The sequence below is a fragment of the Pocillopora verrucosa genome, chromosome 10 (assembly GCF_036669915.1).
Source record: "Pocillopora verrucosa isolate sample1 chromosome 10, ASM3666991v2, whole genome shotgun sequence".
Taxonomy (NCBI): Eukaryota; Metazoa; Cnidaria; class Anthozoa; order Scleractinia; family Pocilloporidae; genus Pocillopora; species Pocillopora verrucosa.
This window is the reverse complement of record NC_089321.1, coordinates 17,037,774-17,063,652: the sequence shown is the minus strand read 5'-3', so window position 1 is coordinate 17,063,652 and position 25,879 is coordinate 17,037,774. Positions and strand designations below refer to the sequence as shown.

At 38.6% G+C, this 25,879-nt stretch overlaps 3 protein-coding genes and 1 long non-coding RNA gene across 5 annotated transcripts; 3 read left to right on the top strand and 1 right to left on the bottom strand.

The window, feature by feature from the left end:
- The first annotated feature begins 183 nt into the window (after positions 1-183).
- Positions 184-3,397, top strand: LOC131782672 (universal stress protein YxiE). Its single transcript, XM_059099414.2, has 4 exons — positions 184-340; positions 1,313-1,402; positions 1,730-1,836; positions 2,986-3,397. The coding sequence occupies exons 1-4, from the start codon at positions 274-276 to the stop codon at positions 3,190-3,192; spliced, it is 471 nt and encodes a 156-aa protein (XP_058955397.1). The 5' UTR covers positions 184-273; the 3' UTR covers positions 3,193-3,397.
- Positions 3,398-5,923: 2,526 nt separating this feature from the next.
- On the top strand, positions 5,924-7,318 carry LOC136283914 (uncharacterized). Its single transcript, XR_010718992.1, has 3 exons — positions 5,924-6,043; positions 6,222-6,326; positions 7,218-7,318. It is a non-coding gene; the product is annotated as an uncharacterized lncRNA (long non-coding RNA).
- Positions 7,319-9,478: 2,160 nt separating this feature from the next.
- Positions 9,479-13,975, top strand: LOC131782666 (solute carrier family 23 member 2). 2 transcript variants are annotated; one of them, XM_066173476.1, is made up of 9 exons: positions 9,479-9,567; positions 9,938-9,993; positions 10,104-10,260; positions 10,349-10,373; positions 11,006-11,129; positions 11,505-11,661; positions 11,911-12,164; positions 12,489-12,762; positions 13,123-13,975. In XM_066173476.1, the coding sequence occupies exons 2-9, from the start codon at positions 9,961-9,963 to the stop codon at positions 13,431-13,433; spliced, it is 1,335 nt and encodes a 444-aa protein (XP_066029573.1). In that variant the 5' UTR covers positions 9,479-9,567; positions 9,938-9,960; the 3' UTR covers positions 13,434-13,975. The 2 variants fall into 2 exon arrangements, with proteins under 2 accessions (XP_066029573.1, XP_066029572.1); XM_066173475.1 differs by lacking the exon at positions 9,479-9,567 and having other exon boundaries at positions 9,886-9,993; positions 13,120-13,975.
- A 1,938-nt stretch (positions 13,976-15,913) lies between these two features.
- On the bottom strand, positions 15,914-23,639 carry LOC131782652 (protein DD3-3-like). The gene is made up of 11 exons (XM_059099396.2): positions 23,553-23,639; positions 23,375-23,447; positions 22,879-23,042; positions 20,697-20,783; positions 20,028-20,355; positions 19,529-19,747; positions 19,029-19,452; positions 18,060-18,116; positions 17,013-17,296; positions 16,570-16,614; positions 15,914-16,426 (listed from the first exon to the last, which is right to left on the bottom strand). The coding sequence occupies exons 3-11, from the start codon at positions 23,026-23,028 to the stop codon at positions 16,113-16,115; spliced, it is 1,908 nt and encodes a 635-aa protein (XP_058955379.2). The 5' UTR covers positions 23,029-23,042; positions 23,375-23,447; positions 23,553-23,639; the 3' UTR covers positions 15,914-16,112.
- Positions 23,640-25,879: the final 2,240 nt, after the last annotated feature.

Below are 25,879 nucleotides of genomic sequence, written 5' to 3'. Positions count from 1 at the left end.
ATCATCATATACAATAACGTACTATTCACTTCCAGCTGTCAATCTGTCAATATATCACTCTCCGAATCAACTGTGCACGTCTTCTCCCCAGTCCCCAGATGCATCGATAAAATTGATTGGTTCTTTCATGCGCAAAACTACCAATAAGCGTACGCGTAATTCCATTGGCGATAAATAATGCAAACACGATTAAACTGGGTTTCCTGAACACTAGCAGTCCGGAGGGAACTCGCACGATCCACGATCTCACTTTGCTTTGATGCTTTGAGAATCATGTCCGGTAAAAGGAAGGTATTAGTTGCAGTGGATGGCAGCAAGAACTCTGATTATGCTTTAAAGTGTAAGTGTGTTGATTTTTGACTCGCTAGTTTTCGTGCGCTCTGAAGGGAATGGGGGCGTGAATCCGCGAAAGGTGCGTTCGATGTACTGGACTGTCGCTAAGTAAATTCAGCTAATCGAATGACTTAAATCTTAAAGTTTGCAGATCACAGCCTATTGTGTCAGTAGGATTTATCAATATTCTTGAGATAACTGCTCGCTATATTGAAATTTTAACAAAGTCTTACGTTTTGATGTCTAGCTTGTTAAGCGAAGGACTTTGCAAAGGAGTGTGTAAATGTTCCCGGTAACAAATCTTGATTGCAATATTCGGAAAATCGACTGTTACGAATTTGTTTGCGTGATACATACACAAGAAAATGACAAAAATGTAATGTATTGTCAGGTAAATATAAAAAATGTTGTCGTAAATCAAATCTTTAGCAATACCACACAGATGCACTTTGTACGCAAGGAAAGTTCCTAAATTATTGAAAAGATTCAAGTGTGTATATTGATGTTGGAATATTAATGATGCTTGGATACTGTGATAATTTGGTAGTTTACATTTAATGACTTTAATCAGTACACAAGTACAGTAGCAGTGCAGGCTTGATGAATTAATCGTCAAGGCTGTAAGGGGAATTATTCAATTTTCTCAATCGGTTTATCATACACCCCTCCCAAAGTAGAAAGGCATGATCACCCTGTGACTGACAAGGTGATCTCAAGTTAAAAATTGTCAAAAATTTATGGGAATGATCACTCCTTCCATTAAAAGATGCAGGCAGACTTCTCTAGCCATATACACAAATTTATTAAATTTATTTCAGCCCTTTTAAAACACAAGATCAAAATACTCTGTGTCAAGAAAATCCATGCCAATTTGCTGTGACCATTATGCACCATAAACTTTTCATGCAGGTTTAAAATGTGCAAACTGAAAAGAAAAATTAAAACTGCTTGCATTTTGATTAGTCTGTGTATCTCACAGGGTACTTGGAAAAAGCCTCCCAGCCTGAGGATGAGTTGATTGGTTATCATGTTTGGCAGCAGAAACATCTTCCCACCTTTAGCTTAAAAGGTAAGTTGGAGAATAAATGTTATTAATTGAATGAAGCAACCCATTTTTTTTTATTTTGTACATTATGCAGACAAACATGATGAAATTATATACAGCACGTACATACATGATAAATCCTGCAAGTTACTCGCTAACTTCTTGCAGTATTACTGCAGAGTCATTCATGGAGATCATGAGAATAAAGAAACAATTACTTAACCTTAAAGAGGCTTTGATTACCAAATGATCTCTCCTTGTTACTACAAGATGACACTCTAAGAGAGATTAGCCAAACTCCAGGCTTATTAAAAACAACTTTAATTTCTTTAATCTACATCACTTTTACAGCACCTTTTCAGCTTCCTGCTGAGGAGTGGAAAAAAATCATGGAGGAAACAATGAAGGAAGTGGAAAAAGTTGAGAATGACTTCACAACAAAATGCGGTTCAGTAAAGGTCTGTCTTTATTTTCAAACTAAATGTCTTCCAGATGATCAACTGTAATTATTTCTTACCTCTTAAGTTTCAGTCAACTTCCCAGACAAATCATCAAGAGAACTTGATGTTAATATGACATTATTTAGATATCATGAATTAGTTAAAAGTTATTAGAAGATTTGAAATCTGGATTTTCTTTATATTGGAGGGAAACAAAGTGTTTTCCATCCGTATCAAAATTACTGTGAAATATAGAAATAAATGTATATCTGCTTGGATTTGCAAACACATGCCTGACATGTTGCAAGATAGACAATCACTGGGTTATTCCCTGCTACAGCTCAGGTAGTGGGTGAATGCTGTGTGGTCGGAGGGTGGTAGAGAGTCCAAACAGCTGGCTTAGGAGGGGTTGCAAACACCCATCGGCTAGTTTTTAGTTGGAGAAGATTATTGTTAAGGCCAGCACTGGATGTAGCCTTGAACCAGTTCATTAGAGGGTGGGTCACTGGCAGCTCTGTGCCCAAAGCTCAGGGGAGGAGAGGGTAGGTTTTGGACTTCTCAACCTATGGTAGTTTGCCTATTGGTTGGAAGAGTTTTGTTAGGTTGTTTTGACAATGCACTGTTTTGCCTGACTGGCCATAAGGCTTGTGCCCTGCCACACTGCCAAATCAATGGGCTAAGACTCAATAACTGGGGGTTGGTTGAGAGTCAAAATGTCATATTTGGGCCTGGCTAAATTGATATCGCAAAGGCCTCACAACTCGGTCTTACCTGCCCACCTATAAGCTAGCATGGCCAGCAAAAATGTGGGGGCTCAAGATCAAGGATAGCACCTGCAAGTAGGCTGCAAACTGGCCTATTGGAGGGTGGGTGGCTAACAATTAGGTAAAGAATTTTCAGTTTCTAAAGGAGGGAGCTTGGGAAGGGACTTTGAGCTTGTTGTGCTCATGGGTATGTTTTGATAAATCTGCTCAGATATATATCTATACATATGCCAATAAGTTTAATTAGTATGATACTGATGTTTTCACCCATTTTCAAACTAATTCAGACCCCTTGACTCAGAAAATTAAAGAAAAAGTGCTCAGGGTGCTAAATCAGTATATATTTATGTAGTGACAACTGTATATCCAATCCTAATGTACTGCATTCTTTTGACATTTCAAGCATCGCAAGTTTGAGAGTGAGAGCAGTAACAATCCCGGACAAGCAATTGTTGATTATGCAGCATCTAAAAATGTGGATTTCATCATTATGGGCACCAGGGGTCTGAGCCCCCTGCGTCGTACTGTCTTGGGTAGTGTTAGTGACTATGTTCTGCATCATACCCATATCCCTGTTGCTGTGGTGCCAGTTAAAGAGGAATCAACTTAGAGGCATTCATTTTTCCGGAGGCAATGTTTGCATTGCAATAGTCTTAGCTTTCAATTTTGTATCTTGCTGAATGAGGGTAGTTAGATATAACAAGAATTGCTACCTGCAGTTATTGTTCAAGTTATGCTCAAGGAAATATTACATTGTTAGCACATGCACTATGAGTAGGAAACTAAATAAAGCAAGTGATATGGTGTAGTTTTGACATGCTTCCTCCCAGACATCTCTCATCTCATTCTTCTTGTTTGTTAGTGGTACTTTTCTTTAAAGGTGTTGGCTTAGAATCCCTCTACATTCTCATTTTTTTTTTATTCATCAACGTTTGACTCCCTGATCAGCTTATAACTTCTCTACTCAATTTTAATGCAATTGTTTAAACACCAAATACTTGCTCCCTTTTCATTGTAACCAGCTAACATAGCCAAGTTTTAACCCTTTGATTAACCACAGTAATACTTTAAGACCTGGTTATCTCAATTATCATTGCCTTTGCCAATGAAATTGCTGGAGTTTCTCATTATCTATAATTATTCTGTCTGTTGATTCTACGGCACCACCCAAAGGCGTTTTAACTGAGTTTGACAGCCAAATTTGCAATTTCGTCTCCTTCGGCTCTCATTTATTGTCTTTGCCGACATCAAAAAGCCAAAAAAAAGTCTTTTCATATATATTTTCTCTATTTTCCCATTTACAATTCCCAAAATGATCTAAATTTGTCGGAAGGGACTTGTTTCAAACAACAGATCAAAACGCGACTTTGAGTCAAATGTGCGTTAACTTTCTCGAGAAGTTTACCATCACGCGACTTCGTCTATCAGCCCCAGTTTTCCTCTCACTTTTTCTTTTCCATGTAGGTGTACCAGTTTAAAAAGGATGCTGAGGCGGAAAGGTGCTAACTGCAACAGACAACATTCCATCCAGGGGAGTAGCCATGATGCTAGTCGCTTCATGCAACAATATGAACTGTATGTGGTTAGGACTGAGCCAATTTTCGAAGAAAATCTACCGAAGGAAACGCTATTAATCTCAGTCGAAAGATCTTTTTCCTATTACCAAGATATTGTGTCATCAAACGGCACTTCGCCAAGATCGATATCTGAGCATGCTTAAACTTTCGAATCTGTCGCCCTTTTGGAATCCTCCCTTCCCCTCCCCTCCCCTCCCCTCCCCTCCCCCCCGACGTTTTTTTTTTCTCTTTGTCAGGCGTAGAAGGCTGATGGATATCATGGGTATAGTGTCTAGAAATCCTAGAGTCCATTATATATAAACTATATTGTTTTATAAAGGGGGTGAGTTTCTGAAGAAACTGTGGTGCTCTGTCGGTGGGAGAGTATAATAGGTAATTTAGTGTTAACAACTGAGTTAAAACGTAAATTAGCCGTAAAGAGTTTAAAGACTGACGTTTTGAGACGTCAAAAAGCGAGTCATCAGGACCTATCAATTTTGTCCGCAGACATTATCTGTTCCCAGATGCGTAAAATTTTCTGAGAGCTTGAGGAAAACTCTGAGCTTCGTGTAACACATAATGTCCAAACGTATTTTCGCTCCAAATGGAGGCTATTGTGTTTAATATCCTTCAAATATTTTTGCAACGCGCGGGAAATATGTTAACGAACACCTTACAGTTTGCTTCGTGGGATGCTCGTCGCTGTTTTTTAAAACTGCCTTTCATACTTGATCAGTTGTGTCTGATTCATTTCCAGTCCCTTTTTCCATGCTCTGATTTTCCGCGGTCTATTCAAACACTACTATTCCGTCAAAAGTGAGTCATCAGATTTTTTACGTTGTCAGGATATCACTGAGAACCTCTTCCCTGCTGATATCCTGAACACTTCATCGTGAACACAGATGATTAAGAATTATCCTTGTTCACCATGGCCCGAGCAGGATATTCTTGGGAGGGGGGGGGGGGAGTAGTTGAAAAAGTGGTTTGCTCATCGACAATGACGACACGACTCTAGGACATTTTTGGCCAACTCCTACATGTTGTTACAAGAGAAGTGGAGTGTAAACTGCTTGACTAAACTGGTCAGTCCGAAGCCCCCGCTACACTAATACCATCTGTATATCCTTTTCATCTAGAGGAATTTGTCCTGGTTAGAGGTACAGCGGGAGAAACCAAGTTTATGTAATGATCCTTTGGGATAGAGCATTCTAACCTTGTCCTTATAATTACAGAAAAAAAGAAAAAAACAAGAAAACAAGCAAAATTTGAAAACATAACTTATAATCTCAATATAAATATGCTTAAGGGCGCGGCAAATGTATTTGGAAAACACAGGATTCTGTTTTTGTCAATAAAAGATCGCCCCCTAAAATTGAAGGGTGCAAGCGGCAAGCTCCTCATGACGAAAGGGCTTCATCTAGTGTCTCTTTTTCTTTCTCTTTTTCATGAGGTAAATGATAAGTCCTTTATGGATTACGCGCTAATCGTACGTTTTGTCTTCAGTTGATCTCCAAGAACTTATAATTAAGGACTGTAACACAGATAGTGATTAGATAGGAGTTGAAGGTAAGAGATGTTTTGATTTGTGCGATTCTACTGCGTGTCGGGGAGCGCAATAGAAAATTGCAGTGCTTTGCTTTATCCAACTGATGGTTCGATACTTCATTTTGGCTAACATGACAAAGTTCATCGGAGTGTGGCAAAAAGATTCCCAGTCCAGTGCGTGACTCGATGCTCCAACAGAATTTCATTATAAGAGTCCTCACACGCCCCTTTAGACTGTACGTTTATAAACTGTCCTTGATGAAGACGTCACATTCTTGAGATGCCAGTCCTAGCGACATTTGATACCTGCTCCGTTGTTTGGGGCTAAAACCGACCGTCTACTGAGGAAATTACAGTGAGGTACCTTACGTAGTGTAACATCCTCTTGCTAAACTATTATTTTCTTATTGTTCAACATCATCTCGTTAATCTTCAGTATTAAAGCTATACCTGTGGCCATGAGTTCCACATTGCAGTCTGTAATCCCATTGAACCCAAAGAGCGATGGCGACATATATCACTTTTTGTCTACTTTTAGTTCAAGGTGATCGGTAAGAAGGGACCCACCGATTCATCCAGTAATATATACATATAAAAGTCCGAAGAACGCGGAGTAATTACAATGAGTGGAGAGGAAATTCAGGTAAGGAAAGTGTTTGCTTCAAAATGCCGGTTGGTAATGTGTTCGCTCAGGTCCGAGGATAATTTAGTCTAAGATCACTCTTTTGATCCTCAAATACTGAACCCGTGGAGAGAAAATTGAGATAAATAATTCCTTTGGCTAAGGGGTTGTTCTCCAGACTGGGCTTGTAACCCAGCTGAGCTAAATTTTAGATATGTATCAAAGAGACATGTACAAATCAGTCGTGCAAAAATCACTGAAACACGATGCGTACACGCACACGAAAACCTGATGTTACGTTGTAGCGCAGTTTTACATGCTTGTGTTGACGTAAATCTTTCAAAATACGTTTACAGTGTTTGTTCTAGTAGCAGAGAACTCGGTTACGTAAGTTCTCCCAGGGTTGTCACGCCATCCACCCCCAGCACCGGGCGGGAGCGCGTGGTGTATCAAAATAAGGGATAATCCCTTAAAATCCGTTAGACGCCTGAGTCGTCCAAAAAGAAGACCAGTGAATGATAAGTTATCTAGTGAGAGTGATCACTGATATGTAGAAGCAACATCGGGGACATTTAAGAAATTTCTTAGCACAGAGTTAATTAGCTTAGCGAACAAAAGTTACATCATTTACAGTTGTTATAATCCAGGCCAAGTTTTGCCACATAATAAGATATCTCTTCCGCCAGCACACAACCCACCCCCCCACTCCCACCCCTCGCGTAGTTCTGTCAAAGTCGGCGGCGTCAATTCTCCAAAGTATTATCAGCTTTATTCAATTAAGGAACGCAGACGTCCATTCAAATTATTGTCACCCTTGCCACGATGTGTGAACCTCATAAAGGTTGTCATATGTGATAGCTAGGCTAGAAGCCAATCACTAAGGAACTAAAAGAATATGTTTGTTATTCAAAGACTTCCAAGCCCGATGCTGAGAAGAAAAGGAGAGCTTTCGGCTTGACTACCTCATCGACGAAAATCCACCATGGTATATCTGCTTGTTGCTGGGTTTTCAGGTACGAATGAAGTGAAACTAGTTCCTCCAATTTCTGTCTTTTTAGACTGCTTACTGTTACCGTAGGTCCATCTGTACAGTCATTTAACAAGTCTGTCATGCCAACAAACGGCCACATAACAATGATGGAGTTTGTAGGAGTTGTTAAGGTCTGAGATCACCAAGGCCCTGGCCAAAGGAGGCAATGACACGAATAGGCACATGTCATAGGGATAATCTACCTCTAGGGACATGGACTGAGATTTCGATGAAAATCTTTGCCTCTGTAATAGAATCTGGTCTCTAAGCAACAAGTCCCCGAGTTTCTTCTTCTTTTTCCTCAATTTCCATTTGAATCGAAACAGTCAAGATCCGAAGATTCTAAACATAATGTCCTCACAAAGAACACTCAGCGAACTTGTGGTTAAAAAGAAAATTGAAGGGAAAGAGAGTTTTGTGCTCTGTAGAAAAGAAAGTGGTATTTTTTAACGGTTATCGAGACAGAGGAATGCCTTAATAATTTGAATATGTTGCTTTTTTAATCAACATTTTTTCTCATTTATTTCAGCAATTACCTTACAATGCGTAGGAGGAACTTTGTCAATTCCCTTCATTCTTAGCGGTCCGATGTGTTTTGGTAGTAACACCCTGCCATTTAGTGAAGTTCTGAGCACGATACTTTTTGTTTCTGGAGTTGTCACTTTGTTTGCAGTTCAACGTTTGGATGCTCAGGTAGGGGGTTTTTTTTTCAGACGTTCTGTCACCTGTAGGTCATACTTCAGAGTAATATACTACCGCGGACAAGCCTTTTTTCTATAGTGTATGGCTATTTAATTTCTTTGGATGGATATGGCACTGGAATTTGCCTCACCGTTTCTTGAACATGTAAAAAAAGATGTCAAGGAGAAGAAGAGGAAAATGTTGGAAATTACAGGAACGATAAACAAAAATTTAAATCTCTACATCGATGGACGCAATTGCAATCATTGCTTCCTTTCCCCACCATGCTGTAAGTAAAATACGAGGTTAGCACAGACTACTCGCCCGCTTGAAAAATACTCAAAGATGTAACCTTTCTTTAATCACCAACTCTTTGTTTTGTACGTCATGATCAAAGGTAGAAAAAACGGTCCCCCCCCCCCCCCCCGTAAAAGACAAATTTAAAACAGCTCAACTTCCATCTTATCATGTAATTGCTAGGCTCCAAAGAGCGCTCAAAAAAGTTTTTGGAAAGGGCAACGGCGCGGTAAATTGAAATGACGGCTAAAGGCCGAATGAATACGGTGGATAGACTTTGTAAATGAAGCTTTGTAAAATTTCGATTTATGCCAAAATGAATAGCTCCCGCGATGTGACCAATGACAGAATTTCTTCGAAGAAATCACTACAATATCAAGCAAGGACTATAATGAGAATAAAGAAAACTATAAAATTCGGTTTTATTAGTTGATGCAATACCAAATCCACCAAAGTCAACATATTAAAAATTGAGTGGCAGACAGTAAGTAGAATTGCTAATGAAATCTTGTGAGTGAAAGGTGTCAATTTTTCGGGGCTGAACTTTCTGTAGGTATTTTTTCAATGAATATAAAAAAAAAACGTTCACCGGAGCATAGAGGCTTTTGACGATCACGTTAAATATTCCAGGTTCCCAGTCGGAGGAGAGGCCAGGAGCAAAACAGCAGGTGGTGGAACATTTGTGGGCTCTGGGAAGGAGCTATCTCTCCACGTTTCTAATCCTTGCTCGTATTACTTTCTGCTTTGTCTCCACAAACCAAGTGCCTAAATTGGCTGCAATCACCCATCCAGTTCAGATCAATTCCAATCTTCCGAAACTCCGCTTCAAGGATTCAGGGATATGGCTAAGGGAAGGTCCTTCAATGCCCGTTATTATCGTCATTCCTTTCCCCCTTTGTAAGATCAATTAGTTTTTTCAACACAAGAACCTTGTAATGGAGCTGAAAAAGCGGACACGATGAATCTATCCAGTAGGAAAATGTCACTCTTAAAAAACACAGGGATTTCGACATGACGGCAGGGTTGACATATTGAGAGTGACACAGTTGAATTCCTCCCCTCCCCTCTCAAGTGTTTGAAAACTCCCAGTCACCCTCCCTCCCGGGACTCAGCTCAATCTATCAAGTTGCTCTATTGAATCTTCTTATTTTGGGAATTACAGGCTGCCGATCATTCAGGGAGGGGCTTTTTCTTTTCTGACACCGACTTTTGCCATTTTGTCTCTACCTCAGTGGACGTGTCCTAAACCTGAAGGTCAGTTGATTGTTTGCTTTTTAACAAGCCAAACAAGGACCTTCTTTCAACGATTAATTGAAAGGTTGAATTAACTGAAGGTGTTTTTTTTGTGTCATGATTGTTTGACCATTTGTCGAGTAAATAACAATTAATCGTGGGCTGAATTGCTGAATCCAATTGAACGATTACGTATTGAAGCCCTCGCCAGTTCGTTTGTCTCTCTTCAGGATTATCTTACACATGTTTGATGATTACACCGACAAACAGAGAGACATACAGATTGACAATTTGGTTTTTATTAAGTCACCTATTGCCTATACGACATTACTTTTCAGCTAGTTAGAATTTAATCATGTAAGTGCTAAAACATAACGTTATCTTTCAAAAGAATACAGTAACTCAACATTGGAAATGTCCGAAATCTGGAAACCTCGGATGAGAGAGGTAAATATAAAAGTCAAAATGATTTACAACACCGTGATCCTTCTCCTCATCACTTTCGTTCTCATTTGTCAAATCGATTATGAACCAAAAAATCGTCTTTTTTGCATTAGATCCAAGGTGCCATAATGGTTTCATCATTATTTCAAATGTTGGTTGGCTTCACTGGAATTGTTGGTTTTCTTCTCCGTTTCATCGGACCACTGACCATAGCGCCCACGATAACTCTTGTGGGTCTGGCTCTTTTCAACGTAGCAGCAGAACACGCAGGTATCTAATTCTAGCATCCATACCGTGGTGAATAATCTCCTTTTTTTGTATTTACGCTAACAATCGATTGTTTGTTTCATGTTAAAAGGAAACCATTGGGGAATTTCAATGACGTGAGTATTACATGGATTTGCATTGTCTAGAGGTTAACAGAGTTGAAAGGTCTGGGTTCGAACTCTACCTGGATCATTAAGGAAAAATCCTAACTCTCACAATGCCATTAGCTGGCCGGGTTACCGAGGGTTAAATGGCTTTACGCCGGGAGAAAACACCCTGGATGAGAAACAATTCTCATAATGGCTTTATGTTACAGAAATTGGGAGAAGCTTTGTCAAAGATGATCAGAATCTTATTTTTTTACAGCTGCATGACTCAATCTAATTTAAATTACGCTAGTCAGTGTAGTATGGTTGAAAACATCCGTGTGCTTAGGCCACACTAGTAGTTCTTTCCCCTAAGTTTGAACATTAATCTTCGTGTGGTTACCTCTGTAAGAAATAAGTACACTCTTTCGATGCATTGTGAACATGAAGCGTTTCTAAAGCAGACGTTTCGAACGTAAGCCCTTCGTCTTTCGCTCTGACGAAGTGCTAAGGTTCGAAACTTCAGAAAGGTTACGGTGGCCATTTAAGTTATCAACTCAGTTGATAATACTAAATTACCCTGCTATACTCTCCCATCGACGTAGTACCACAGTTTCTTTAGAACTCACCTCCTTTAATCATTTGTCTTTTGTGTATTGCAGGACGATCGTGTTAATTGCCTTGTTCTCACAATACCTTACCAAAATAAAGATTCCATTTCCTGGATACAGCAAAGAACGTAGAGAGTGTTACGTTGGTCACTATCCGTTGTTCAGACTGTTTCCGGTGAGTGTTATGTACCGAGGACTGCTGAGTGCCATTCGGGCTAAGGTTTAGGGAACAATAGAACATGACCTTTAAATTTCAGGGAATATAAGACACCTCGTAAGTACAAATAGCGAACACTGAAACATTGACTTGTGGAGGTAATGTGGGAAGCAAAAACTCATTTCCTACAAAGGAGTCGTTCGCTTTTTATCTCGATAAACGGGCGCTGGTTATGCAGGCTGATTTAAATCATTTGAGTGTATCTGCATTGATAGATGGCGAAATTTGAAATACGTCACCTTCGGCGTTTAAAATTTCTTTGTGATTTACCGCTGCTCTCTTTGTTTTGTAACGCACAATATTACTGCGATAACTGCCCGCCGGTTTTAACAGGTGATCCTCGCGATTGCTGTATCTTGGATAATTTGCGCTATCATCACCGCTTCGGGAGGTTTTCCCTCTGATCCTAGTGTTCCTCAGTACATGGCCAGGACCGATGCCAGAACTGTTGTATTGAGAGAAGCAAAATGGTTCAGATTTCCCTACCCAGGTTAGTACAGGATATGACCACGATTCAGCGTCAATGATATTCATGCTCCGTCTGATTTGCCTCACAAGTGAGTGTCCTCATTGATAAAACTCCTTGGTCCATACCTTAAAAGCGACACTGACAGGTGGAATTGATTGTTTCTGATACACATGTGCTAAGATTTTCTTAAATTCCGTCAATTTCGCGGCATTTTTTCAAGACATGACTATATTATGGTAGAGGTTCAATTTCACGTTGCCCTCTTTTTAGGTCAGTGGGGAACGCCTTCTGTTAGTGCTGCAGGGGTGTTTGGAATGCTTGCTGGCGTGCTGGCCTCTATTATTGAGTCCGTAGGTGATTACTACGCATGTGCGAGATTGGCAGGAGCACCACCACCGCCAAAACACGCAGTCAACCGTGGCATCGGAATGGAAGGAATGGGATGTCTCTTAGCAGGAGCTTTTGGTACCGGGAATGGTACTACTTCATACAGTGAAAACGTAGGGGCTATCGGGATAACGAAGGTAAATTGTTTCAAGAGAAACGGAAAGCGTTGAAGAGGAAATCGTAAAGGATATAAAAGTTTTAGTAAAACAGCCAGTCCACGATTACAACAAAAGTTCGATATATTGAAGCATCAGAAAACTGGCGAAATGAGACAAGTTCTCTCGAACCTAAAATTTTTATTGGTTTGAAAATTCAACTCTTTGTACAGGCGTGGGGCTTCGTTTTAATGTTTGACTATTTCTGTCAAGACTCAACCCGAATCGCTTGGCCCTATTTCGTTGGATTTACAAAGCTGTATAAAAAAATTACTTCATGATGTTATAATTTTGATGTATAATCAGGTTGGAAGCCTCCGTGTCATTCAATTTGGGGCTTTGGTACTGATGGTTGTTGGCGTTCTCGGCAAATTTGGCGCGTTGTTCGTCTGCATTCCAGATCCCATCGTCGGTGGAGTATTTATGGTCATGTTTGGAATGATTACCGCTGTTGGAATCTCCAATCTGCAGTTTGCTGACATGAATTCCTCCAGGAATCTGTTCATTGTTGGATTTTCTACTGTATTTGGATTGGGTCTGCCGTATTACATGAAAAATCACGAGAACGCGATTAGCACAGGTGATCTTTTATCAGAATATTAAATCTTTTGAGTTAAATCAATTTCGAATATCGCTATCATGCTAAATGGTACTCTTAATCGGACAAAACCTGTCTAAACCAATAAATTGATGGGAAAGTGGTTAAAGGGAGAGATCTTTATGTAATGTTTCAACTATTTTGGCCGAGATTGTGTCCTGTTTGAATCGAGCCCTTTCTTAAGTTGAAAGGAATCTAGTGCATGAATTTGTAAGCCTACATAGTCGGCGCTTACGCCCTAATTTTGCCAATACCAGCGTCATTGTGTAAAAATTTCGTAATTCGTGCATTTGTGATCAGAGTTCTTATTGCATGGCATTAATTGCATCATTCACTCAGTAGGTGTCCCAGAAATTGACCAAATAATTACAGTACTCTTCAAAACAAGTATGGCAGTAGGGTGTATTTCTGCTCTGATTCTGGACAACACCATCCCTGGAACCGACGAGGAGCGCGGTATAAAGGCATGGAGGGAGCATCTGTCAGATGAAAGTGAGGGACGGATGGAGACAGCCTCCATTAAAGTCTATGACCTGCCGTTTGGTCTCAACCGCGTCACTAACTTCAAAGTGGCCAAGTATTTGCCTTTTCTGCCGAACCACGAAGAGGAACAACAAGTAGCATACGATGTGGAAATGAACAGCGTTTCTTAAGTGTTGAAGCATTCTTTAGACAGCATGCAACATCTCCAGTTATTTTGCTGGAAACTCTGGTTTATTAATTCATAATCCAGCGTCAACGTAATAAGGCCTTCACTCACATGTATCTCGATTTATGAATTTGTTAGTGTTTTTTTTAGAACTTAGTAACTTCTGTCGCTGCGGGTGATCATAAAAACAATTGAGGCATCTCTTCCGATTTGTCGTATTAAATTCTTAACTTTATATCCTGACTTTTAGTTTCGGCTTCAGAAGCGTAGTCAAAAAGCTCTTTGTAAACCAGTGGCATCAAGTTTTGTTTGCTAAGATTTTCAGTACGTCTTCCAAAAGACAAGTAAAAAAAACACTCCTTGTGTTTACATTTCTCCCGATGATTACTTACTGTCATATGACCCGTACAGCGTACAATCCCAAAGAAAACCATTGTGAAAGCTGACGTGTGTAGGGCTGGATAGTTTGACGTGAGCCGGTCCGGAAAAAGCCGTTCGGCCCTCTAATGACAACAATTAAAGGAAAAAAGAAGAGAGGAGAAAATAGTCGCGTTTTTCGATGAATTGTGTGTTTCTTGCTCTGACTAAAAAAAACAAACAAACAAACAAACAAAGAAAAAAACGAAAAACAAAAAACAACGAAAAAAATTTAATTGTATAATCTTTTTTGTGGCTGTCCCGTGTTCGCCCGTCTATCGCTTAGTGGTCTTGTGATAAACTGGTTGATATACCCGGACGGGTATATAATGCGACTCTCCGTCGTGATGTCCGGCCCTCCCACTCAGTCAAAAGTACATGTTGGAAGCCAAATTTCTTGAACGAACAGGAAATTACTCATCATGCTAAACTTATTGTAAATTGTAGTATCAGGAAAAGAGTAGAACTATATCAAAATGCAAAATTATATCCTGGGTCTAAAACCACTTTGGAAGAAATTAGCTATAATTTACAACTTGAAGAAGGATACAGAATTTTTGATTGAATTCAAGTTATCAGTTTGAAAAAAATCACCCTGATTGAGTCCATATCAACAGCTAACATCTCTGACAATTTATTGAACCTATGCTGTTTTCTTATCGATTCCTTTTTGTACTTTGCCACGATATAGATGACCATAAATATCTCTCTTCGGGAGAAAGATATTCCAGCAAGTTGTGAAGGAAAAACTATGATAAATTGCCACGGTTTGATTTTCACGAAGTTCAGCTAATCTAAATATATCTCTTCAGTGTGTTCTTTGCTTTCGAGAGTGTCACCACAGGAGAGAGATCGAGGGGTAAAAAAAAAACGAATCTGGAGTTTCACACAAAACATGAGAATATGAACAGTTTATGATCTCTTGTACAAGATTAATAACTTACTCAATTGTCAGCGTTTGAAGACAATGGTAGAAGGTCTCAGTGGGGTAACCCTCTAACTCCCATCAGTGACCACTACAGAATTTCTTCTTACAATATCAATACAATATCAAGCAGACAAGTGATGAGAATAAAAAAAATATCAGTTAGGGGATTATAAGTTGATCCAATACGAAATTCTAAACTAACATCACAAGAACTGTATGGTAGACAGTAAGGAGAATTACTTTGAGATCTTGGGAGTTAAGGGTTAACCGACGGCCGTAAAACAGTCAGAAAATATAACCGTTGGCGTAAAAATTTGTAAATTTGAACCGTTAATCGCTAAAATATTAAACACAAAAAAATTTGTGGTGACAATGATGGAAAGATGTTAACTGTTAGCCGTAAATTGGCCAAAATTTAAACCATTAGCAGTAAAAGCCATCACCCCATTGAGGCCCTCATAGTAAAGTCTTAAAACTTAATCTAGGCACATTGACAAAAGCCCTCATTTGGTAAATATAAAAACTGCCCGGCCTGACTCAGTTCGTTTTCGTTATCAAGATCCACCATGGCGGTTGGAGTAGCTTCAAATTTTAAAAAGGATCTTACATGGATTTGACTTATGTTCTGCAACAGAGTAGATTTATACTTAATGGATGGAAATTCACGACGGAAAGGATGAAACAGCCAATCGGTCTGTTCATACGCAATGCCTCGCTTGGTTGTAGACGTTCAGGAACAGCTCTCTTTGTGAGGCTATTTTCGTTCACAGGAAAAAATGCACTGGCTTGAAATGAAGTAAATGGCTGTTCGTCAGAGCAATTGTTAATTGAGTATCGATAGTAACTGGTGAGAGCGCTAGTTTGCATAACTGAGCACAGTGGCTGACACAGAAAAATCACGCTTTCCTTTAAACCAATAAAATGCAAAGCTAAACCCAGTGGAGACTTGATTGCCTAGTTTTTCCGCAGGTAGTCTGCCTCTTTAAACCGCGATTATAGTCTTTTTGAAATGTAAACTATTGTCTCGATTTCCCAATGTCATGAATTCGCTAAATGATCGAAAAATTCAATCGAATTGCGCCTTAAAAAATTGTACACTAAGATAATGAGCCACGATTGCAGATATAACCCATACTGTGTCCTTTTTTATTTTTAACAGGTTCAACATGCATTGAAACACCAGCACCTTCAATGGAAATTAAAAAGACAACCATTCCTAGCAAACTAAACATCAAAGCCCCTAGTTCCTCCTTCTATTTTACCATGAAAAGCCCAATGTTTGAAAAACTAACACCATCAATAATTAGTGATCTTGAATTCAGCTCTAGCATGCAATGTTCAAGCACTTGTCACAGTGATTTGACCAATGTGACGTCGGTTGGAGAAATTGTTATTGCGCGTGCCCATGTAACAGTACTTTCCAGGTTTTGTGATGCGGAAGCACGGTGGGTTGCAAGAGGGCGGGGCATTGTTAAGCTCGTCATCCAGCACTTGGTTACGGGCTAAACATCCCCAGTTGAGGTGAAGATTTAACAAGTAACCGTCAAAATCTTCAACGTAGTCAATGACGTCAAGAGGGAGATTGAAACAAGACTTCGGGGCCAGTGTTGTACACCCTTCCTTAATCCAGCAAACGTTTGTGCGATCCGTACCTAAAAAATACCCACGAACGTATTAGTAAACTTTGTGCGTGATTCCTCCTTCTTTCAAGTTCTTTGCGGTAGTATCTACATGTTCTGAGCATCGTTACTCTTATTGTGAATAAATGTGATAAATATGTCCAGCATTTTGTTACCTGCTGTTCCTTGTCCGTCATAGTTCGAAGGATTGTTGTTTGAACCTAACAGATAGCAAAAAATAATCATTCGTGCAATTTTGGTTTAGTCTTTGAGGTATCTACAACATGATTTTCGTAAGGGTACAGTCTTGAATGGCCCTTATAATGCTGTGGTGCATACTTAACATAAGAAAAGCGAAACCAAATTGACCTTAGTAAAAGGTTATAAATCATTGTCGACAACGAAGAATTTAGAAAAGTGTAAAACAAAAGGAAAGGAGGACAGACGAAAACTGGGAAGGCAAATTGCTTGTAAGCTACTTTTAGGCTAAACTGTGTAAGTTTTTTTATGAAAGAAGAGTAAAATAATGCGAAAAACTTTGCACTATAATTATCTCTTGGAGAGAATGAACCTAGGTTTCAATTCAACTTGCTATTAAACTAAAAGTTTTTCTTCATACCAGACCAGACGAAACACACAATTTCCTCTGTTGTGACAGAGATGCGTTCAGGAAAAAAACGATATTCCATGGCAGGATAGGTCTGTACAATGTTCCCTCTTTTTCCCATCCCCCCGATGTAGCGAATGGTGCGATGCTGATGTTCCGGTTGCAAAAGGTTTCGCGGTTTAAGAATGATCACATGACTTCTGTCTTGAAAGGTTCTGCCAACCTGTGCGGTATTCAAAGCTAGTTGGAGGTCGGTTTCATTATCAACAGCTTTTGTTGTCGGGTTATTGGCCAATCTGGAATGGATACAATGACACTGTTACACAATGCCGTAAGTGTTGCCCCAAGATGGCTAAAATTTAACATAACTATCTGTAAAATAGCAGCAGTATGATTTTGAACAAGAACGTCCTGAAGTAGATATCCTGTCAGTCATTCCTTACACCAAATTTCATCTTCTTTTATGTTATACATACTTACGTTCATTGTATAATTTATTGCGAGTAATTATTATTTTCAGGAATTCTGAAACTGCATGGTTAGAGTTTAAAAATTCTTTTACAGAAGACTTAAAAACTCTCAATTCTCTTCGAGAGAATTGAGGGTTGTTCCATTCATATTTCGCGCGGGCCTGCTTCTCTATCAAGACTCAAATAAAATCCCTCTTTCCTTATGCAGCCAAGAAATTGAGGGACAAATTGTACAAACGAGTAATACTTCCCATTTATAACTGATTTACATGGCCTTCTAGAAACTGTGCTTAAAATCGCAAAAATTAGTCTGTACAAATGCTTTGTTGATCAAGTTGTGAGCTGGTTTATAGAGAGATGCAAATGTTGGTTTCCATTTTCCGGAAATTTTATTGGTTTCTATTAAAAGGAAATTGGTTGCGTTTTTTAGTAAAGCTTCCCAATTGGATGGGAAAAAAGATGCGATTTAGAGCAAACAATGGTGCGATTTGTGAATAACTCACACTAATAGAGCCAATCATATTACAAGGATTACCAATTTCAAAAAATTAAAAAATGGATGTAATTAAAGAACTATGATGACACTTGCCGGTGATTATCATTAGCATCGAAATCCCTCGGTGCATCAGAAGTTGTGATGTTGTACCTGAAATAAAAGTTATATACATCTATATATATATATTTGGTTGTACTTGGATACATAGTAGGCAAAGGAAGTTGGTCCAAATAGTAATGTTGGCTTTGGGATCATCTTCACTGTCTTTTAAAATTTAACTTAGAACCATTCCCAGTCAGTTTCATTAAAAATTTACCGAAAACTGAGTCTTTAAGTTGGATATCCACCCAAGGGTGTAACAATTTATGCATCATTTCTTGAATGTGGTTCCCTCATGCCTATGCAAATTAATATAGCTCTTAGTAATTTGTCCAGTCCTGTAACTAGCTAGCTTAAAATTTGAAATTCATTGACATGGCAAGGATTCTGTGATACCCAAGTGAATAGCAACTTCCGAACTGCTTAACTGTTAAAAAACGTTACATTTGAACCCCGATAATTCTAACCCTCGCTTACTCGAAACTGGAGCTAACTGGAACCAAAATCGATTTACCCTGGATCTCCATCATACAATTAATGCAATTTTTCCCTTGAAAATTCGAACCCTCGATAACTCGAACCTCTCACAAGCTCGAAACAATTTTTGTTTCCCTTCAATTAATGCTCTATATAATTTTACCCTCATTGACTGGAACCGCGACGTCGTTCGCTTTAAAAACTGCAAAGTTTAAAGTACCTCGACTTTAATACTTCACCTCTTCTACTTCTTTGCCTCCTTTTACGTTACATTATGATTTCTCAGTAATTTAGTGTTCCATTTCAATCGCCTTCTCTATAATTCGATTTGATTTCAAATGTATGCTTCATGAATAGAAAAACAGTAAAAGCGTTTTTTCCTTTTTTCCAGTGCTTTGTTTTTAACGCCTGATAACTCGAACCTTTTTTCAATTTCCGGTGAAGGTTCGAGTTATCGGGAGTACACCGAATGTTTGTCTTTCTCACCTTATCCGTATTACACAACGTTGTGTTGTGTTGGATGGAAAGCAAGGGACCTTCCATCTGTAAGATGAAAATTTGCCTTCCATGTTTATTCCGTTGTGGTTGACGACGGTAGATGGAGCGTAGATCACTTCAGGAGGTCTGTTAAGAAGAACATATTGTTTCTGATTATCACATCCTTGTGAGATCTTGTGTGCTTCGTAGGGCACGCCTTTTGCCAGTTTCATGTCATCGTAACCGCGGCAAGTGCTCAACACTCCAGCAGTCTCCTCCAAGTAATTTGTGATGAACCTTGTCCAATTCCCTCCAGCCGCTTTACACTTTTGCCTGGTGATGTATTTGGCGACACATTTTTTAGCAACAACACCTTGGTTGTCTGGGGGGCAGTCAGTTTGATCCTTAAGTCCTTTTGACATGATGCACATATCTGAAAGGGGAGCCAGAAGTAAGTACAGGAAGAAGGGGAACGATTTTGAAAGAGTTTCGCTGTTAAAATGTCTTACATTTGAGCCCATAATTGGACCTATTAACGTATTTCTTCATCAGCTCCTCAGTCTTTTTATCGCTGACAAGGATAGCAATATCCTTCCATGGTGTGGGTCCCCAGTATGGATAGTAATCGCGTTCTTCAGGGACCTCCATGCCCCTTATGGTACCTTGACTATTCTGCCGCGTATAAATCGATAAATCGCCAGCAAGCTGTTGATCAGCGGTGAATAAGCCTGTGAAGGATGAAAAACGTTTTCTTTCATAAGACAGATCGATTCCTGGTTAAAACACAATTTATTTCACGCAGATTTGGTATTTTGAAACACAAATTTTCTAATTGTTCGTTGCCATAGTAACGGTTCCCTTTGGGTAAAGACCTTAAATAGATACGGAAACTAGGGTTGATAGATAGAGACACAGAGAGAGAGAGAGAGAGAGGGGGGGAGGGAGAGAGAGAGAGAGAGAGAGAGAGAGAGAGAGAGAGAGAGAGAGAGAGATAAACAGTAATCTTACCTTTATTTCTATATCTGCGATAATAAGCTTGATAGTAATTGTACGGCTCATGAAGTCCGTTTTGTTTTGAAATTTGACTTGACTCTTGACTCTGGTCAGCAAATGTGTTAGACGCGGATGTTTGACCATTTCGAATGGTGTGATATTCGTAGTCGGTATCCACATTACCAGTGGGCATTTTGCCTCCCGGGAACGGCTGGCACATGTACTGTAAAATGACTTGTGTTTCTACCCTGTCGTCAGTCTTTGGTCCTGTTCCATGCTGATTTGTCCACATGATATCCACTTCAGTTTTCACATGAGAGGAGCACCCACTCATGTAAAATTCCTAAAAAAGCAAAAGCAGATTAAAATAATCAGCCCTGTTGAAAAGGTGAATCCTGGACGAAAAGAAGAAATGTTGAGCGTTTGATTATTTAAAGTAAAGAGTGATAGTTTTAAAATTGTATTATTTTTAAATAGCTACATAAGTAACGAAAGAAAGGAAGTCTCAATTACTTGATAACGTGAACATTGCAAAAGTGATAAGTAAAAGCAAATGAGTTTTTGAGAAGTGAGAAGGGTGGAACTGACTGCTTTTCTCCTAGCTTGTTGATAAGTCCAAAATCCCGAATTTCAAGAACTTAATTTTAAGGGACACCGGAAGCATTTGTTTTTGCTTAGCGTTACCATTGGTTCTTGTCTGTTCTCATTGATATTGTCCCCAGGGTTATCAGGATATTTGTCACCCACGTTGTATCCACACTTGTCGTTGTTCTAAAAAGAAAAAAAAAAAGACGAGTGTATGATTCGAGAGTACTGAATATACTTGGCAAGGAAATAAGTTAGACTGAATGGAGTTAAATATATGTGGAACACATCTTGACCACTAAGTACAGAAGTTTTGATTGCTATCCCTCAGAAACACCCAACTGTTTTAACTTTGGAAGACATGCATTCAAGACCGAAATAGAAAGCACTTTGAGAGGCTTGTTAGACCCAATATTTTCCAAGTTACCTTTCATCACCTTGAGAAAGCAGATCTTTACAGTCCTTGATACTCTCACCAAAACTTATAGCTTTTCTTGCGAGTAAATCCGACATTATTTGAATTCGCTATGCAGAAAGAAATTAGTGCTCAGCATTGTAAATGATTTCAGAACGCGGTAATTTAAACTTCATTGATATGCACCCTCAGACTTACATGAAAGACCGCAAAATTCCAAGAGAGGGAAAATTGAGGGTTTGCAGTATGGGTTAAACCACGCACAAACACAGAAATACACACCTGTTATTTTGCATTACCGTGTTTGATGGTCTACAAGATAGATATACACTCCCTCAAACTGTAAGAATTTTAAAGTTTTTTGTCGCGCCAAAAAATGAAAAATGAAATAAATGAACGTTAAATTGCTTTTAGGTGCTTCACGGGTTTTCGGTAACAACCACAAAGAAATGAACCATAGTTTGCCTTCTATGCAATGTAAACTTTGTTACTGTGTATATTGGCGTTTTACGTGATACATTTTTAGTCGCTCGAATCGTAAGAATTAAGTTGTTTGTCCCGCCAATGAATGAAACCACTTTTTTATCGACACAGATCACGAAGACTGTTATGAGTTTAGAATTGAAAAATCTAAACTGCTGTTAGGTTAACTTCGTGCTCGGGACCTGGAAGACATGCTTGAATATGGTTGGAAAAGTTTGCTTCTGGCCTATTCGTAATCATCTCAAATTGATAGCCATTGCATTGACGTGCTATAATTTAAGCAGTACACTACATGAACAAGCATACAACTATTTGTGTATTCTTCAACAATTGCTCCGTTTTTTTTCTTTGCATGTTACATTTACCCATGAAGTTCCCGTTCATATTGCTTGAGTATAGATAGAATTGATAAAAACACACACAATACAGACTAATCAATAAAAGATAATGAAATATAAAAACTTTATAATTGATCGTCTTAAAAAATGGAGGAAATTTTAATAGAGAATAAATCTAATTTCTCCATTGCTCTTCAGGTGGCTTTAAGGTTTGCCTAATATTGCAGAGATTAACTGTTTAAAATTACTGCTAGGTTTTTTTAAACAATGATTCCGAAATTCATGCCTTAAAGATGATTAAGGGTTTTTAGCACTACATCATGTAGAAGTGTATGACACAAAAAAATATTACACTGATCTGACCATCAATCATAAAAAACGTAATGAGTCCTTTCCTATTACCTTTTCAGTAGTCAATTGAAATTTTGAAATTATTGAAGAATTCAGAACTTTCGTCAAGGAGTGTGATTAGTTTATTATTTCAAAAATAATGATGTGAAAAATATATAAAGTTTTTTCGTATTTAACTGTACGTCAAATGAGAGTATATGTTCCACGTTCAAATTATGACTTATTTGTTTCAGTAATAATCAACATCCTTGATGGATTTTCATTGCAAGATACCTTAGCTTAACTTTCGTCTTTTTCCTTTAACATTAGGGAAAAGTGTGGTAGTCTTTTTCAGTGAACTATGTTACTGTGGAAATGATACATGCAACTTGGTAGTCCAGGTGATGGTAGTCCTGAAAAGGGGTGATCTGACTGCAAATCCGGGCGACTTTGGAAACCTTAGAGGTAAAGGCGAGTTGAAATTTTTCCTGGACAGTCTTCTACCAGAAGATAACTGAGAAATTTTTACATTATACAGAACTAATGTATAAACAGCGGTAGCTAGTGACATAGAAATCATGATGTCAGCCTAACTGACTTTGATCAGAGTTGTGTTCAATTTCTGTCACAAAATAATTATGTAATGCTCTGTGGTTTGCACCAAAAAAATCCGAGACTCAAGCTCTGAATCGTTTTTCTGGAAAGGGCAGCCTACCTGTGAATCAAAGAGTCTGGCATTGTTTGCAACATTTTCACCCGCGCCATTCAAGCGATTATTGGATCCTGGCGGGAAATGCATGTATAAATCTGACTTGCAAGGCTTCGTATGAAGGGCAAGAAGACAAACCAAGATCAATAGCTTCATTATGTCTGGTGTAACTGAAAGAAACAAACTTTAAAATTATCAAGTTGAAATTGAATGAAGATTTTAAAGTATATTCTCAAGTAATGCAATAATTTTCGCTGGGGAAGTGCAATTTACGCCATTGCAGAAAAAGACATAGTTTCAGTTTTTAAAAATAAAATTTATTTCGAACGAATTATGATTGACTGTTATTAAGAGAAAATTTCTTTGGGCTTTTGACTATGTACATCCAGAACGCTGGAAATTTTGAAAATTGCTTGCGATAAATGCATACCATAAAACGTAATTACGTTTAACATGGAAAGAAACGAAATTCAGGGTCATGAATTACTTAGAGAATATCTACCTCGATGTCCTATGTGGCGCACGAAGTAGCTGATTTTCGCCCTTTTCTTGATAGCGGCTTGTCCTCCGTGTGCCTTGATGGGGTGTAAAGTAAACAAGACATTTCATTCTTCTCATTTATCAAGAAACATCTGTGTTACGTTCCTGCTTTGAGATAAAATAAGTCCTTTATTCCTTACCTTATATCTTTTTAAACTAAGAGTTTTAAAGGTGCTTTAACGTTTACTGAACTTAAAGGTCTAAGACTGATCCTTACTGTTTCGAACTCATGAGCAATCTGCCCAACTAACTCTCAAAGCGTTGTTATAAGAAAAACATTTAGAAAAGGCAATGTGTCTATTGGTTGCTGTTGACATTGTGAGCTCGCTGATTTATTGCGTTGGAGAAATGTCTTGGAGCACCTCATTAGCCAATCTATCAACTTTATTTGTTGGTGTTCGCGTTTTAATTTTCAGGATATTTTTCTAGTTATTCGTTTCGTCTAATGCTTCGGATGGTTTCTTAACGTCTACAATTTTTTTGCTTAGTGTAAAGCAATGTTTGAGCTTGTGCTTAAAGTTTCGTCTGCGTTTGCAGTGACAATTTCTACCGAAAGTAGTCAGGAACTGGCCAAGGCCTGGGATACCATACGTGGAAAGTAAATATACAAAGCGCGTGCTGTTGCTCATAGAAACTTTGCATTCTGAATTATTTGTAAAGAAAAGTGTCTTTCGCGGAAATAATTGCACTGACACGAATTAATTTCTATGTTGCTCATAGAAAGTTTGCATTCTGAATAATATGTAAAGAAAAGTGTCTTTCATGTGACATATTACACTGACACGAACTAATTTAAACTGATTGCAGGTTAATGTTATTACCTTTGTTGCATAAATAATTTGGGCTTTTCTATGATGAAATTATGCGTTGCAGCCCTGGCAACTCTTTCTCTGAGTAAAGTATTGGCTCCCGGAAATTTTTACAAGGAATGTTTCGTAATTGCCCTGGCTATGACTTAGAGTGTCTTTAGTTCAAGTTATCACTTGAACTGAATTATATGTATAGAAAAGTGTCTTTCGTGGAACTAATTCGTGGAACGAATTAATTTCTATGTTGGTCATAGAAGGTTTACATTCTGAATAATAAATAAAGAAAAGTGTCTTTCGTGTGACATATTACACTGACACGAACTAATTGATTGCAGATGTTATTATGTTTGCTGCATCTTCGCATAGGTTTGCGCACGTGATGAATGAATCGCGTGAGGCACTTTTTTACGCCACACATGAAGTAAGTGCGAAAATAAACTACTGGAATATTAAGCTGAGAGGGAGCTTTTGGGTGCCCTGTGTATCCCATGTTCTTTTTTCGTATGACTCGAGCTCTTCTTACGCGATTTCCTCTTACCACCTTCGGCGATTTCAATAAACAATTTGAGCTTCTCTATGATGAAATAATGCGTTGCAGCCCTGGCAACTCTTTCTCTGAGCAAAGTATTGGCTCTCGGAAATTTTTGCAAGGAGTGTTTCCTAATTGCCCTGGCTACGACTTAGAGTGTCTTTAGTTCAAGTCATCACTTATCTTTTACATCGAATCCTAATTAATGGAGATCAGTGCAAAGTATCACAGCAGAATTTCCTAAATTGTTCATAACGCGTTTCTGTAATAATCAAGGGCGCAAATTAAATTTATTATGAAACGATCAGAAAGGAAAACTCGCCAACAGATCCTGGTTCACCCAAACAAATACATTTCATTATGAAGTAATCAAACTTCTTTACTCCAGGATTTGTAATTTGTATTTGCTTTCCTTTAAAAAAGATCGCAGAAAGTTTCACCGGGCTACTTAAGATGGCAATGCCAAAAACCAACAACGCCCATATCGTGAACTGGTTCATAGAATGTATGTAATACTGGATACTTAATTCGAATTATTCTAAAAGGGGATTAATCAAAGGAGTTGGGATCATCGTTTCTCGTCTGATGTAAACTGATTTGATAAAAGCCTCTTTACACCAGAGATGAAAAAGACAGAATGAGACTCTTCGTAAATGCATGTTAATGAAGGAATTTTCATTTTACTCTTAAGGAAGACTAGGATAGGACTGGGCTTAAGGGCCAATGAGATTTGAATTGGATCAATGGCCAACAGCCCGTACTGAATCAGTGATACAGTACATCTAAATTTTTCAGGGAAACAAATCGGTGCTGAGTCTTGATGTTCTCAATTTAAGTCTCAAGAGGTTTTTGGTCTTACCATGGTTAGGTGAATAATTAGACGTTGTTTTTTCAAGTTTTGGGGTGTGGCTCATTTACGCATTGTGATCGTTGAAAATGGATCATGTGGTACAAAATACTGCTCTGTGATTGGTTATAAGCCATACTACTGACATATGCTACTAACACTTGTGTAGATGTTCCTATTGACGCCTAGGCGGTCACTACAGGAAGGCCTAATTAATTGCATATGCGGAAGTTAACACAAGAGGTTGCCCATGTCGCTGTACTTATAAAGTAATTTTGAAAT

Excerpts from the sequence above, each read along its gene's own strand:
- LOC131782652 (XM_059099396.2), bottom strand. The coding sequence starts at position 23,028 with ATGAAGCTATTGATCTTGGTTTGTCTTCTTGCCCTTCATACGAAGCCT. Across the intron at positions 20,784-22,878 it reads CCAGACTCTTTGATTCACAG|AACAACGACAAGTGTGGATA; the intron begins GTAGGCTGCCCT and ends TTTTCTTTTTAG. Across the intron at positions 20,356-20,696 it reads AGAACAGACAAGAACCAATG|GAATTTTACATGAGTGGGTG; the intron begins GTAACGCTAAGC and ends TTGCTTTTTTAG.
- LOC131782666 (XM_066173475.1), top strand. The coding sequence starts at position 9,961 with ATGTCCGAAATCTGGAAACCTCGGATGAGAGAG. Across the intron at positions 12,165-12,488 it reads GGGCTATCGGGATAACGAAG|GTTGGAAGCCTCCGTGTCAT; the intron begins GTAAATTGTTTC and ends ATGTATAATCAG. Across the intron at positions 12,763-13,119 it reads CGAGAACGCGATTAGCACAG|TAGGTGTCCCAGAAATTGAC; the intron begins GTGATCTTTTAT and ends TCATTCACTCAG.
- LOC131782672 (XM_059099414.2), top strand. The coding sequence starts at position 274 with ATGTCCGGTAAAAGGAAGGTATTAGTTGCAGTGGATGGCAGCAAGAAC. Across the intron at positions 1,403-1,729 it reads TCCCACCTTTAGCTTAAAAG|CACCTTTTCAGCTTCCTGCT; the intron begins GTAAGTTGGAGA and ends TCACTTTTACAG. Across the intron at positions 1,837-2,985 it reads CAAAATGCGGTTCAGTAAAG|CATCGCAAGTTTGAGAGTGA; the intron begins GTCTGTCTTTAT and ends TGACATTTCAAG.